Genomic DNA, 16,002 nt, shown 5'->3' on the forward strand with positions numbered 1-16,002 from the left:
TTTCCCCCTTTAACTTCGGGTGCTGGGTATTTTGTCTCAGCAATGAGAGAAATATAACACACAGTCCAAGGCAAAGCAGGGCAGGTAGAAGGCAGACAACAGTGAAGTAGCAAGCAGCAAGCAACAAGTGACCCCAACAGCTCTCTTTCTGTCCTTTATATTCTGTCCCACTCACACCCAGGGAGGGCCTTCCATTATCCACTCCTAGAACTATGCCAAATCAATCAGTGGATTAATCTAGTAACCACACATCTTTGATCCCAGCATCACTCACTGTCGATCCAGCCACCTCTGAAAAGCCTCACCTATGAGTACATGAGGCTTTGGGGGACATCTATACACAAGCCATAATAGATGGGCAAGTAACTTTGTTCAGTTATTGTTAGCAAACAATGCATTCAAACCAGGTCCCTGACCCCACAGTCTGAGCTCTTAAGTATCATCCTATATATTGTTTGTAGATGAAATATATCACACGTGTATGTGTGCTACTACTTTCCAAATATACAGGTGCTTTTGTGATTTTTTAAATAAACTGAACAATGCTTTCATAAATAATTGCTTTTCTTCTATTTTCTCAATCAGCTTAACAGGCTAAAAATACAATTATGCTGTCTTGTTCTAAAAACAATTCCTTTAGAAATGCCAACACAATAAAAAATTGTGAAAAACTCCTCTCATACTCTATGTGATCACCATTTCATAATGGTGAGCTCTAGTACTTTATCACTCATTTAATGGCATGCCTGAATGTTTTTCGTGCCTTTTTAGCCTTGCCTATACTATTAACTGCCTATATGTTATTAACTGACAGCCAAATGTAAATATAGCTTTAGATATGCACACAGCACTGCCCTTCAATACACCCATGCTGAAAATATACAATGGATTCATTTTCTGTTACTAATATCTTATAAGGCCTGCCTTAAAAAATTTCTTTAAGCTATTCATCAACTTATTCTGGTTTTCATGGTCCCTCAATATTGATTTGTAACTTTTTCTTCCTACTCCAAATCTCCAACTTTCTTTAAAAAAAAAACAAAACTCACTTCAAAGAAGATTCCTTGAATCATTACTATTTTTAAAATATAAGATGGTTTCTTCCTATGAGACATTAGAATTTTAAAATCTGGACCCAAAATTCTTCGATTATCTTCTTTTCCTCATATTTACCTGTGACTCAGCCTCATAACCCCTCTTCTTTTCCCAACAATGTACTTTAATGTCCTTATGCCTTTCCCAAAGTCACCTCCTCTGTTCCCAGTGTTGCAGATTATTACTGTCTAGAAAGTCGTCATTCTTTAAAAGCCCAGCCGAATGAAATCTCCTCCGATCTGCTACAGTCCTCCCTTAACTGTGCTCTCATGCCAGTCTGTCCCTGAGCTCTGTTGTCATGTTGTCACAATGTAGGACAGCTACCTCTAACTTATAAACTGCTGAAGAGCAGAGCTCATGCTTCATTCTTCTTTGATTTTCCAAAATCTAGTCTAATTTTCATTAAGGAAAACATGGTTGTAACTATCATAGAATTTTAGTATTTGAGAAATACTGTATGCCTCAGACTAATAAACAGAAAGGATGAACATTCTTTCAACATGATGTGAAGAAATTCCTTCTGTATTTAAAAAGACCTAAATATTAATACTAGCTTCAATCCAACTTAAGACAATTTTTAAAAAATCTAAATAATACTTACATTTCTATGCTAGTCAGTATTTTTATAGTTTATAGACTAAGACATTCTGACATTTAAGTTTATGATTATATGAAAATAATCAATAATGTATATGTCTCTGCAGCATATACATTTTGTGTTTTTAAGGTTAAAATTTTTTGCATTATATTATGTGCTACTCTTACCTTTCAGAAGGCAGGAAAACAGTTTTACTTTAACACAGCACAGGTTTCCCTGGGTGTGTGGCATGTGAGGGGATTGGTGGGCCTCCAGTGGGTACTGAAATTGATGGATGCTCCAGTCCCTCATGTAAATGACAGTACTATATAGTCTATGTACACCCTCTTTAAACTTCAGATCATCCCTAAATACTTATAAAAGCTAATTCAGTCATGCCTCATTTTATTGCACTTTATTAAAGTTTCTGTTTTTTGCAAATTGAAGGCTTGTGAAAACAGTCCAGCAAGTCTACTGGTGTCACTTTTTCTAACAGTATGTGCACACTTTGAGTCTTTGTAATTCTGTCTTTTGTGTATCTTTTGTAATACTCAACAATATTTCAAAATTTTTCATTATTGTATCTATCATAACAATCTGTGATCAACGATCTCTGATGTTACCAATGTAGTTAGAGGGCCATGAACTGTGCTCAGAAAAGATGGTAAATTTAGGGCCAGGATTTTAGCTCAGTGTCACTGCGCCTGCCTTGCAGACACAAGGTCCTGACTTTGATCCCCAATACAAAAAAAATAATAATAATAATAATATATTAAAGATGGTAAATTTAAGTGCTATCTGTGTCCCAAACATCCCACCAACAGCTATTTCCCCATCTTTCTTTCTCTCTTCAGGACTCCCTATTTTCTGAGATATAATGTTGGAATTAGGCCAATTAATAACCTACAATGGCCTCTAAGTGTTCAAGTGATATAAAGAGTTGCATATCTCTTTTGACAACAAAAGAGCTCCCTACTAAGACCTGCTGCTCAGAAAAAAGGACACATTTCCACCTACTGACTGCATCTGGTCATCCAAGAGCACTAGTGGAGATGCACAACATTGTTATTTTAATGCCTGCCAACAAAATATCCACTCTGGAGCCTACAGACCAAGGAATAATGTCAACTTTTAAGTTTTAGTATTTAAGTAAGACATTTTATAAGGCTTTAAACTGCCATAGATAGTGATCTCTCTGCTGGATATCGACAAGTAAACCAAAAGCCTTCAGAAAAGAATCATTCTAGATGCTATGAAGAACATTCTTGATTTATGGGGAAAAGCCAAAGAAAAAACATTAACAGGAATTTGAAAGAGGCTGACTCCAACTTTTAGATGACTCTGAGAGGTTCAAGATTTCAGTGGAAGAAGTAACTGCAGATGTGGAGGAAACAGAACTAAAATTAGAAATGGAACCTGAAGATGTGACTGAAATGCTGAAGTTCATGATGAAACTAGTGAAGGAGGAGCCTTCTGGTCAAGCAAAGAGTGAGTTTTTGTATGGAATCTACTCATGGTTAAGACACTAACACTGTTTGACTGACAATAAAGGATCAGAATATTATATAAACTGGGGAGAGGGGGAACAAAAGGGAAAAGAAAAAGGAAAAAATGGAAACAAAGCTTTTGTAAATAAGGAGGGTAAGATGGATTGAAGAGAGGGGAGGGGAAAAAAGAAGAATCAAGATATTCTATGTACAGATACAAATTCCCTATGGTGAATGTGATCATTATATATATCCAATGTGTACCAAAAACATTAATTTAAAAACACACACACAGGGGCCGGGGATTTAGCTCAGTGGTTCCACCGCCTGCCTCACAAGTGCAAAGACCCGAGTTCAATCCTCAGTACCAAAACCAAAACAAAGCACACACAGGAAGATATCAAGGGGAACAAATGAGATAAAACACAATTTAAGGTTTTAGGATGAAATTCTCCTTCCTGTAAGGATTTCACCTCTCCAGTTAGATAACAATCCTGGAAGGGATTGGGGAACTACATGTCCCTGCATGCAATACGATTTTTGTGTAAAAAGTAAAAATCCCAGCATGCCACTTCCTGTCTTTTTTACTCTAGTGTTGTAGACGTCTGGGAGGCCTGAAAAGTAGTAGTTTCTTGAAGTATTGATGCGTGATTGGAGGTGTGTAGGCCTAAGCATAAGTATATAAGCGAGAAGAGATGGCTTTTGTGAAAAGAAGCCATTGGGCCTGTAAAGGACATAGTAAAAAGAGAATTTAAGGTACCTCCAGCAGTAAGAAGTGAGGAGTGCCTTTGAACCCAGTCTTCCCAGGCGAGCCTTGTATCCTTCTGGACCAGTTTAAACCTCCCCAGCCCCATAGGCAGTAGATCTGAAGTGCCCGTCAAAATGGAAGTGAATCCCCGCAAACAGGAACACTTGCTGATGCAGAAAGTGATGCGGCTGACTAAGCCTACTTTATTCAACAATATTCCAGTAACATGTGAAGAGGAAGAATGACTTACCTGCAGATCTCTTTAACCAACTGATGAGATGATCCTTCAACAGTAAATGGTGCAGAAATTTTAATGCTGGGAGAGATGCTGACTTTACCACAAAATTTTGGGAATATATTTTTGGGAGGGACCTTTTACAGTTGTATCATTGTTCGGAAGGATAGTAATCAAGTTGTAAAAGATATACTGGTGAAAGCTGATCTTCAGACAAGTTCTCAGCATTTAAATCTTTCAGCTTCCAATGCTGCAGCAGCTGAACTTAAATCTGATTGTTGTTATCGATGATGTCATACACCACAAAGTAAAGGAAATCGGAACACACATCTTGGTATGTGCCGTGAGTTATACAACTCAGGGTGGAGAAAAAAAACGTACTTTAGAAAATCCTTCAAATTTCAGGTTCTCAAACCATTGGATGTGAAAATTAAATTTTATAATGCAGAGCCGATGAAGTATTTCTTGAAGCCCAGATTCAGAATATTACAACCTCACCCATGTTTATGGAGAAAGTGTCACTGGAGCCATCTATAATGTACAGTGTTACAGAATTAAATTCAGTCAGCCAAGCTGGAGAATGTGTGTCCACGTTTGGATCAAGAGCATAACTGCAGCCCATGAATACACACCAGTACTTATACTGCCTAAAACTCAAGGAGTGTGCAGAAAAAAGCAGCCATCATTAAAGGAGTTAACAGTAATAGAAAAATTGGATATAGTATGGAAAACAAATCTAGGTGAAAGGGGAAGGTTACAAACCAGCCAACTTCAAAGAATGGCTCCAGGTTATGGAGATATTAGGCTGTTGGAGGCAATCCCAGACACTGTAAACCTAGAAGAACCTTTCCATATTACTTGAAAAATAACAAACTGCAGTGAAAAGACAATGGATCTGGTTTTGGAAACACGTAATACAACTTCTATCCACTGCTGTGCTATTTCAGGAAGACAGCTTGGAAAGCTGCACCCAAGTTCCTCCCTCTGCCTTGCCCTGACTTTGCTGTCTTCCGTACAAGGACTAGTAAGTGTCTCTGGCTTCAGACTTACAGACACATTAAAGAGAACATATGAATCGATGATATCACACAAGGCTGTGTGGTATTTTCAGTCATTAAAATTGAGAGTTAAAGAAAACTTCCAGTGTGATGTTTTCATTTAGTTTCAGAGAACTGCTTTATTTCTGTATTTTTATCACCTTTGTGAAAAAATGAAATCAGTAGTAGAAATAAGTAAATTCAAATTTTTTGCCTGTAAAACACATAAAATATTAAATGCTTGGAATGTAAAACACACACACACACACACACAAATATTATATAAACAGTGGACAAAGCAGTAACATGGTTCGAGAGGTCTGCCTTCAATTGTAGAAGTTCTACTGTGGGCAAAATGCAATCAAACAGCATTGCATACTAGAGACATTTTTGATAGGAGACAGGGTAGCAAACCTCACTGTTTAATGAATTGCCCTAACCTTGAGCCACTACCACTTTGATCAGTCAGCAGCAATCAATAACAAGGCAAGATGCTCCACCATCACAGAGATTATAACTTGCTGAAGATTCAGATGATCATTAGCATTTTTTATCAGTAAAGTCCCTCCCTCATCCTAGATTGGAGATAAATCCAAGGTTTTGTCCTAAGCTACAATCCTAGTCCTTCATATTTATTTTAAGACAAGGTCTCAATAAGTTACCCAGGAAGGACTCATACTTGTGATCTCCCAGTCTCTGTGTCCCAGAGTGCTAGAATTATGGGCATGTGCTTGACACAGCATTAACTTTTAAAAGCTGAATGAAAAAACATACATAGTATGATCATAAATAAATATAAAGCCATTTCAGTATATCTTTAGAAAAATAGCAATATGTTAACAAGGGCTGGGGATGTGGCACAGTGGCACAGTGCCTGCCTAGCAAGTGCAAGGTTCTGAGTTTGATCCCTGGTACCCCCTCCAAGACAAACAAAAACAATGGTTCTCTCTAGAAAAGCTCTCTTTTTCCTAATACTTTCGTGTATTTAAATTTACTATGAAGTCATCTTTCTTTTATGTCAAATTTGCTGTTTTTTAGATATCACATCACTAGTGTTTTCATACCAAAATAAAAATATTCAGATGACTAACTTTTTAATGTAAGAACTATCAATAATAAGATTAATGCTGACTGCCTTCAACAAACTGATTTCTCAAAAACAGTATTTTTGGTGAGCCACTTAAATATAACCTCAGAAGACAGGCTTACATAAGGGGAAAGAATAAACAAACCAATACAATATTTACTAATTCTATGCCCTGTCTCTTCCAAAGAGCAAACACATTTCACTCAGATTTCTGTTTATCATTTCTTAACTGCAATAAAAATCCACATAGTAACACAAAAGTACAAGCCTTAACGAAAAGGAAACACTTTACATTAGTGCAATACTTCAAATGGAATAGATGTCTGTTTAAAAATTCATGGCAAGGGCTGGGGATTTAGTTTAGTGGTTCCGCCACCTGCCTTGCGCCTGCAAGCACAAGGTCCCGAGTTCAATCCCTGGTACCAAAGAAAAACATTCATGGCAATTAATGTTTCTCCATGTCTATTTCTAAATATAAAAAAATTCTATAATATTCTGACAAACTGACAAACAAAAAGATCTTCATTTTCATTAATTATTAAAGTGCACAAAGTCGTAACAATTTCAAATGTGCATGCCAAAAGAAATAAAATCAAATTTTACAAAAAAAATTTCACTACAAATTTACTTATTAAGGCTATTTTCTCATTGCTATGTAATTTCCATATCATTATCCGTAGCCAGATATATTTAGATATTTTAGTTTGGTACAAATCTGCTTATCTTGAGAGTAAATAAAGGTAACAGGTATATATCTCTCCCTACCCCTGCCATGTCCATAACTGGGAAAGTAGCAAGTTCTAGCAAACAGTACCCTCCACTGAACTTGGGTAATTTTTTTCTCAACCTTAAGTGTCCTGACCTGAACACTTTTAATGCCATCCCTAGAGTGACTGAAGCTAGTTGCAGATACCTTTCCTAGCTCTGCTCTATTTTCTGTGATCATGCTCTACCTGCCTCTCAGTGCTATCCACAAAAGGAAAAGGATAACAGCATTTACAGAACGGTAAAAATGAAGTGAGCATGACTAGTGTAACACAGTGCCAAAGTCTGTTTTAGAAAACCACATCAAAGATTCCCCATCTAGGAGTAAAGGGATACTTGAGCTAAGAACCTCGTATTTAAAAAGAATTTTAAGAAAAATGACCCATTTTTCTAGCAATCATTCAAGTTGCTAAAAATGACAACCTCATCTCCCATCCCTCCATACCCTATGAAGTTCTATGGGGTGGTGAAAACATAATTTAAATACATAAAGCTCTTACACATATTAAAAAGAGTAAAATAATTCATTTGAGTAAGCCAAGTCAGATGTACAACTGAAGTACCTTAAGAAACCTATGAAATTTAGTAATGTGAATGTTTGTGTATGTTTCACATATAGTAAAAATCAAAGGGGCATTAATTTATGAATAAAATATTTTTAAAAAGCATAAAGACATGTACTTACAGTAGTATATTTATGTCAAGAGAATTATTAAAGAAAATAAGAGAAACTGAGTATTTTGGGTAATTTCATTTAAAATTGCTAATTATTTAATTTTAAAAAGCAACTTTGGAGACTAATCCAAAACTACAAATAATCAGGTACATTGTATATATTTAAAGATTGTTGTTCATATTTAAAAAGGTGATCAATTGTAGAGGAAGATGCTTAATTCAAAGGATGGAAAAGGAACCTTTGTACCTAGGGTGAGTGTTAGAAAATCCAACTAACAGCCTGACTTTATTTCCCAATGTACATGCTTTCCAATGTTCTAAAGAGAATTATTTCTAGGAAAAGAATGCCAAGCTCAAGCATCTAATTTTATTCCCAACTAAAAATAAGACATCCCTTTTCCTCTGAGAGAGGGATATAAAAAAGCAAACTAACTGAATTAACTGAAAAAATATGGGGAATTACTCTGAATTACTTAATGACTCTAACTGGTGAAGTTTTGAGTTTCTTTTACATAGGGCTAGTTTGAACAAAATGGAAAAAGTCTAACTCAATGATACCCATCATGTTACCAATTCTCTTTGCCTATGGTTTCTGGGTGTGCCTTTCCTATTTTTAACTTCAGGTACAAAATCAAAGTTTATCAATTTCTATTGTGAACACTTTCCTGAAATGTACTTCCACCCAACAATCTATTAGCAAATATAGCAGAAGGTATGTGTCTTGGTTATTTTTCTCACTGCTGACAAATATCTGACACCCAAAGTTAAAGAAGGAAAGGTATATTTGGCTCACAGTTTGTAGGGGTTTCAGTTCATATTTGGCTGGCTCCCAAACAGGGTGACATGGCAGAGGAGCATCACAAAGGAGAAACAGTTCATGGCAGGCAGAAGGCAGCAAGCAACAAGCAGCCAGAAAACCCACTCCTTATAACTTATCCATGCTAAACACCCTTAGGGCAGGTAGCTCTCACACACACAGGGTGGAACAGCCTTAAACCTAGCACTGCTCCATGAATCAATCCCAGCATCACATACTCTATATTCAGAAACCTCTGAAAAGCCCCACCAATGACCTCAGGAGGCTTTGGTAGGACATCTAACAAATGGTAGATACAAGCCATAACAATATGATGCAAGGCACAATTTCTAAGCTCAAAGAGATTATAATGTCAGTTGGAAGACATGTGAACTGACATACATTCAGATCAAGCTAGCCCTATAAATACAAGTAGACAAGTATGCCTCTGGGAATTCCAAAGGAAGGACTGGTAAGTTTGAGAAGTAGTGGAATTTGAGCTGGGCCTGAAAAGACAGGTGAGTTCACATAAGCAAGCAAAAAGGGAACATTTTAGATTGCAGCAACAAAACATACAAACAAGAAGAAAAAGAAGGAAAAGGTTTATGGTACACAGTTCAAGGTAAGACAATAAAAAATAAGTCATAGTTAGAGGAAAGTTTGTAGTTCATCTTTTTTTCTACCTCCAATATATCTATGAGGTACGCATTCTCCCATCATTTACAGGAGCAAGGGGTAGCAGTAAAGATTTTCACAGGTTAAGAGTCACGACGCTAAAATTGGTTTAGGAAGAAAAGCAAGAAAGAACAAAGTAAGCACTTACAATCTGACTAAATTTTTAGATGTTATGTGATAAGGGTGGCAGCAATGAGAAAGAAAAACACTGATAAAAATACTAAGTTCAAAAATGAACCCAATTTTTTAAAAAGATAAGACTCATTTTAAACATACTGTCTTTGAAATGATAAACACCAATATGGTTAACTGAGATATGGGACTGGCACTCACGGGAATTGTAGTTTCATAAATATTTGGGAGTCCTCAGCATAGGAATAAACATCTGAGATAAAATGCCCTTTCACAAGTTTTTCTGTTTGGAATTACATCACATTGGGCCTATTTTTTTAAAAATAGAACTTGATAAACACATAGTATACCTCATTTGCCACCAGTCATCATTTTCTGAAATAAAATTTAAAGACCTCTTTAGGAAAAAATTTTGAACCAGGTGTGGTGTCACACTACCTGTAATCCCAGCACTTGGGAGGCTGAGGCAGGAGGACTTCTGTGCGTTCAAGGCCAGACTGAACTACACAGCAAGAACCTGTCTCAAAAACAAAAACAAAAACAAAATAAAACAAAACAAAAAAATTTAACTGAAAAATTTCAAGCTGAGAGGTCATGGGGATGAAGATGGGAAATGAAAATTTAGAAATTATTTTGTAGCTACTCTACTTTAAATAAAATAAAGTAACGTATACAAATATAAAGCAAAAAGCTTGGCTAGGGGGGTAGCTCAGTGAAAGAACTCAAGGTCAGCAAGTATAAGGTCCTGAAGGTTAAATCCCAGCACCAATACGTTTGGTTTTAAAAGTTTTTTGGGCTTGAGTTCATATAATTATCATTTGTGAATTTATTAATAAGGAGAAAAGCAAGAACTCTCAGAAAAGCCAAGTTTGGATTGAAGTCATTCATAGGCCCCAATCCCTTTACTCCTCCTATTACTTGTTAGCACCTCCATTAGAAAGTGGGCTCAGAAAGAATCAGCAAAGCAGATGTCCTTAAATTCTGCTATTCATTGATAGATAATAAAATTGAATAAAATGCCCTTTACCAGAGAAATCAGAAATAAGTACTGAGAGTTGAAATTATGTATTTTAATTATCCATTTTATTCTTACCCTGTGCCTCATCAATGGGTAAATCAGTTCACTAAATAAGTAATAAATCTAGTCATTACCATTTTTGGTAAGAAATTTTATGTTTCAGAGAATTGAAAATCATCACAAAAATGAAGAATTTTAATTCTCTGTACATGTCAAGTACTGTCACTCTTAGCCTAGCACCTTGTTACAACTGACAATACAATGATATTTGTATTGGAGTTAAATGAATAATGAAATCTACTAACCAACGCTTTAGTTAACCTAATGTTACCTTTTCAATGAATTCAACACTGACCATTACTACTTGGGCTTTACTAAGCATGCCCCAATATGCCTTATATTTAGCACCCTCTAGAGAAAAATCCAACAGTTTTGACTTCCTATGCCAATCATATAGTTTGGATTTCACAAAGTTTAAGGTTAAATATATATCTTACTATCATGACAAAGAACAAGTGTACCACAGAGAAATTGACAACAAACTTTAATAATATTAAGAATAATATATTATATTATTTAATAATTATAAGAAACCAAATATTCAAAGATAACCATTTAGATTGAAAAGAACAATGTAAATTTTAGTGGTCTTTAGTGGCTATTTAAATCTCCATCTTCAAAAGATGCAGTAGGGGGAAATCAACAGGTAGATGTACTCAAATAACAAGTACTGTCTATCACGAGAACCTATGTAGGTAGGTAGGTAGTTAGCGGGTTTCTTTTGGAGACAGGGTCTTGCTAAGTAGTTGAGGTGGCCTTGAACTTACTATATAGCCCAGGCTGTACTCAAACTCTCAGTGATGTTCCTGCCTCAGTCTCCCAAGTGCTGAGATTACAGGCATACACCACCACATCTGGCAAACTTATACACTTTAAAATAGCAACTGGCTAAATTTAGCAGCTGTCTGGGACTGTCTCAGTGACTATATACCTATTTCTTCAGAGTAAGAAAATTTCGTAGATCTTATCTTCCATTCTCAAACTATTTTCAGAAATAACAGCTTAGTCAATGATTCTTTTATATTTAAGAAGCTTAAAAACTGCACAAAAATAATGTAATTAAGTAACTTGTCCTCCCACATCTAATCTCACTACCAGAAAGAAACATATTGGTGATGATCTTCTGACTTTTGCATTGCTTTTAGGAAAATTTCAGTAAATATAATAAATGCATTCATCTATCAGAATTCAACTACCGAAAAGAAGCCTCTCTGGTTTCTTTAACCCTTCAGTAAATCATTTTCCCTATCCTAGCATAATTCACCAGACAGACAATTTCTAATGAAGGTACCATGTCAAAATAAAACATTGCGTTTAACACATTAGACCTTTTGCCTATCTAAAACTATTAATACAAACAGTGAAATCCAACATACAATAACACAATCAAAAATGCCATCTATGCACTCTTAACTGGTAGCTGGTACCAGAGCTTCTACATCCAATCTCCTATTATGTGTCAGTGCAGCATTGAGGAAATGGTACCCAATAACATGGCCACATGCATTGCTTACTGCTTAAAATAAAATACTGCCCAATTTCCCATGTTTTAAAGTTTGAAATATCTCATCTTGTATCATTTCCCAGAGAGAAATAGTTTTAGTTATCTTTTCTATTTGTAAAATGAAACCACTTAACACAACACATGGGTGGAAATGAATTAAATCTCTTTATGTCAAAGTCAAGATATCCTGGTTTCTAAGTAACTCATAAAGTGTATTTTAAATTATTATGCATCATCTCCCACCTTATTAGTATTATAAGAAACAATCTTTGAAAATATTAGGTCCCATAGCTAACAAAATCTCACATGTATCAAAAAGCAATTTAGTTTTTCATGATGATGATGATGATATAATGATCTCATTTAATTTAAGTGGTATAACAACATTCACATCAACAGTCATTCAGAATTAAATAATATAATATACAAGTAAATATCATTTAAAAATTATTTTCAAACCTAGAAATCTAGGCTGAAAAATACTGCTTTCTCATTGCAGTGTAATCTCTTGGGCCAAAATTCAAAGCAAAAACAATCATGTTATAAAAGATAAACATTTATATTATAAAAATATTAGCTACTTCCTAGACCTAATACTTTATCCATCAAATAGTAAATGACTCTATACATTTAAAACAAATATTCCTAAAACAGAAGTGGACTAATACATTTTATAGCTCACTCACCTGAACCTCACTTGTCCTCTGTTTAATAGTATCTTCTTTCTCCTTAAGCTCCTGTTCCACATTATTCTTTTCCCTGGAAGACCAGCAAACAATGCAAGAATATTTGAGAACATCAGCTACACCTGGTATTGTTATCCATCCTAATCCTGAATCACTTTTTAAATACATAGTGAAACATTCAATAATTAAATGAAGGGCAGATATTTCTACCCTCTCTTAATTATTTATGGAATGGAAATCAATATAGACTTTGTAAAAAAAAAATCGCTTCCTCACTAATATGTGGTAAAACAAGAATAGATTAAAAAAGGAAGAAGAGAAAAATAATCAATGAAACACTCAGGTTTCACTGACCTCACTGTTGCTATGGAAATACTGTCCAATGGAAATTGCTGGTGAAGAAAAGGAGGGGTTGCATCAGCTCTGTAAGCTTAACCCTTAAGCATCACTGTCATATTAAATGAAAATGGCTAATAGAAACAGTGAACAATATTCAGGAAAAGGCCATTTGCTGAAGTGTTAACTTCCCCTTAAATCACTAGCCCACATCAATTTCAGAACGCAACAAAACAGAAAACGGAAAAGATTGTTAGTACAGATAATTCTATCAAGTATCACATGTGCTCAAAAAAGCTATTTTGAGATCACCTACTAACACAATCAAATATGTAAAACAATGTATATTACATCTAAAAAGGATTACAGTAGCATTTATTTCTTCTCAAATTAAACACACAAGGCTCTACTCTTACTCTGAAATATCACCTAATTTCTTCTATGCTTTGATCAGATCTGGGTTCCTATGAATGAATCTCAAGCAATTTTAGATTCAGAATTCAAAAATAAAACTATTTCTTTTGATGTAATAAATTTAAATGCCCATGTTTAACAAAATCTGTGTTCATGCTCTCTCTCTCTCTCTCTCTCTCTCACACACACACACACACACACACACACACACACAGCTCTCACCCCTTTCTTTTGTACAAAAGGAGAGAAAAAGCCTATAAAATTCTGCATGGGGAGGGGGCTTTAAAAGATATCATGGAGAGAGAACAGCATGTAAGAAGTCCTCCAAATGTACTACACAGCTTCTCTTTATAGCTTGATTACATTTCAATTTCTATCCCAGACATAATCCAAATGTTAAGCTCAGGCTCCATTTAGCTCTAGCACAAAGGAAAGTGGGACAAATATATGAAAAGGTGAAACTTAGGGGATAAACTGCATGCCTTATTTATATCTCTCACTTTTTTGGTGATTTTTAAATATAGACAAAATCAAATTGTTTTGGATATGTAAGCACAATGATCTTAAGATTCAAATAGAAGGAAAAAAAGCACATAAATAAATCTGCTTGTATACTGTTACTTTTAAACACTTGAGATGGCCAAGGAGCTCACTAACCGTTTGTCAGACGGGTCGCATTGTGGGTCGCGATGTCTTGGAGATTTTAAACAGTCCCTTACCATGCGAATCATTGTTGTAGCCTGCTCCTTCCATCCCTCAATTACTTATTATGCAAAGTCCATCCCCCACCTCCAACCCTTATCAAATTAGGTAAAATTGAAAAATAGAAAAACACAAGGGAAAAAAATGTTAAAATACCAAATTCTGCAAGCTCAATCTTGGAAATTTTTTCTTTCCTCTATGTGAACAGATGAATGTATTCGGTCCTGCTGCAGTGTGTCAGAAATAAGTCACATGAAAATCTAGCCCCCTCCCTCTAACCCAAATCCTCAGCGGCTTTCCACACAAGGTCAATGTCTCTTCAGCTCCATTTCATACAGGAGATGGTAACCGACAGGAAACATGACAGTGTTGCAGGTCAGTGCTGCACACCGGGCTGGGTATGCATGTTTCAGTTCTTCCTGCTCTGCTGCTAGCCCCTGTCCTCACAGTGTGTGCTCAGAAGGCCCAGAATACATGGGCTGCCTGAAGACGGGGAGCTAACTTAAAGTAGCCACAGCAGAAGGATGGCAGAGCACAGGAAGGCAGCTAGCCTGGGGAGAAAGGACTTTCTGCTCTAATCCATAAACACAGTCCATGTCTGAGTAAAATGGAGGAAGCCTTCAAATTTCTTTTCATAATTTAAGAGGGGGTGGGTGGGAAGTTAGCAATGGTGATGTCTCCAAGTGAACCCTGAAGATCATTCCTAATTAAATTAAATAAAATATGGGAATTTTTAGGTATTAAGTGTTCCTAATACAGAGATCAATGAAATTAGCTTTCAATTGTACTTATCTAGTAAAATTCTGGTCTCACAATTCCCTCTATAGTTAAAACAAAGCACTATAACATACACTGCTAAAAAGAAAACAAAAAATTAAATGTTCAGTTATGTCACTGTCTATAAAAAGCATTTCCCCCATTGTCAGACTGAAAATGAAATAATTTTCTCATTGACTCAAAGATTATAATTCCAGAGATGCTGAATTGTTACTTTGTTGTTTTGTGATGGCTCTTAACTTCTGCAACTAACCTCTAATTTCAGGCAAGTAAAAATATCTAAACATAAATTTAGGTACACAAAAAATATCTGGCCAGGGCCAGGGATTTAGCTCAGTGGTGCCGCCACCTGCCTTGAAAATGCAAGGTCCTGCATTTCATCTCCAGTACCGAAATATTTCTTACATTCTCCCCTCTTTTGAACAATATGTCTTTTCCAAAGGAGATGTATGAATAACCTTATAAAGCATTTTAACATCAATAATTTAAAACTTAATTCTCTTTTCAAGGATCTGTGCCAAATTAAAAATAGTACTTATACGTAGTTTCCCAAGGAGCCCACCAATATATGCAGATAAGAAAGATATAAGATACATTTAAAAAATAAGTTTACAAGCATTTTTCCCAAACCATCACTTACCTGAATATTATGACAGAAAGAGTTAATGCCTTCACCTTACTAATTTCCAGAAAAGGGAAAACAAATGATCCTAATCACCTTCTATTTTAATCTATCTCTATGGCCCTGTTCACCCCCAAGGAATTCACAAGTACCAAAGCTATAAACAGAGATAGGCGCTGTGCAGTGTGCCACACACCTGTAGAGAGTCTGAGGCAGGAAGATTGCTTAAGAGCTTGAGTTCCAGACCATGCTAGGGCCAGGGATTTAGTTCAATGGTTCCACCTGCACTTGCAGGCACAAGGTCCTGAGTTAAATCCCCCGCATCAAAACAAAAACAAAAACAAAAAGCAATTAAATTGGGTAAGGGGGTGCATGCCAATAATCCCAGCTACTTACATTTAAGGCCAGCCTGGGCAATTTAGCAAGACCCTGTCTTAAAATAAAAGGGATTGGGCTCTTGCTTAGCATTAGTGAGGCCCAGGTATTTCAAAGGTTGACAGGTCAGATTCCATATAACCTAGTATCTGCCAAAAGGCAAGGCCTAAGGTAAGTTTTCAGAAGCTCAAGGTTGATA

General features: G+C 35.9%; 1 protein-coding gene and 1 pseudogene across 2 annotated transcripts in view; one reads left to right on the plus strand and one right to left on the minus strand.

Annotated features, from left to right (window-relative positions):
• The window catches only part of LOC104852551 (epidermal growth factor receptor substrate 15-like), a 55,891-nt gene extending 41,784 nt beyond the window's left edge, over positions 1-14,107 (minus strand). The window contains exons 1-2 of one of the 2 annotated variants that reach the window (XM_010610300.3): positions 13,985-14,107; positions 12,578-12,650 (exon numbers count right to left, since the gene is read on the minus strand). In XM_010610300.3, coding sequence (XP_010608602.1) covers positions 12,578-12,650; positions 13,985-14,058 — 147 coding nt within the window. In that variant the 5' untranslated portion in view covers positions 14,059-14,107. Of the gene's footprint in view, positions 1-12,577; positions 12,832-13,984 lie in introns of those variants that run through there. The other variant, XM_010610299.3, reaches the window with a different exon arrangement.
• LOC104852550 lies at positions 4,042-5,273 on the plus strand (annotated as a pseudogene).
• Positions 14,108-16,002: the final 1,895 nt, after the last annotated feature.

The sequence above is a fragment of the Fukomys damarensis genome, unplaced genomic scaffold (genome assembly GCF_012274545.1).
Source record: "Fukomys damarensis isolate Sample0158 unplaced genomic scaffold, DMR_v1.0_HiC HiC_scaffold_23, whole genome shotgun sequence".
In the NCBI taxonomy this organism is placed as follows: Eukaryota; Metazoa; Chordata; class Mammalia; order Rodentia; family Bathyergidae; genus Fukomys; species Fukomys damarensis.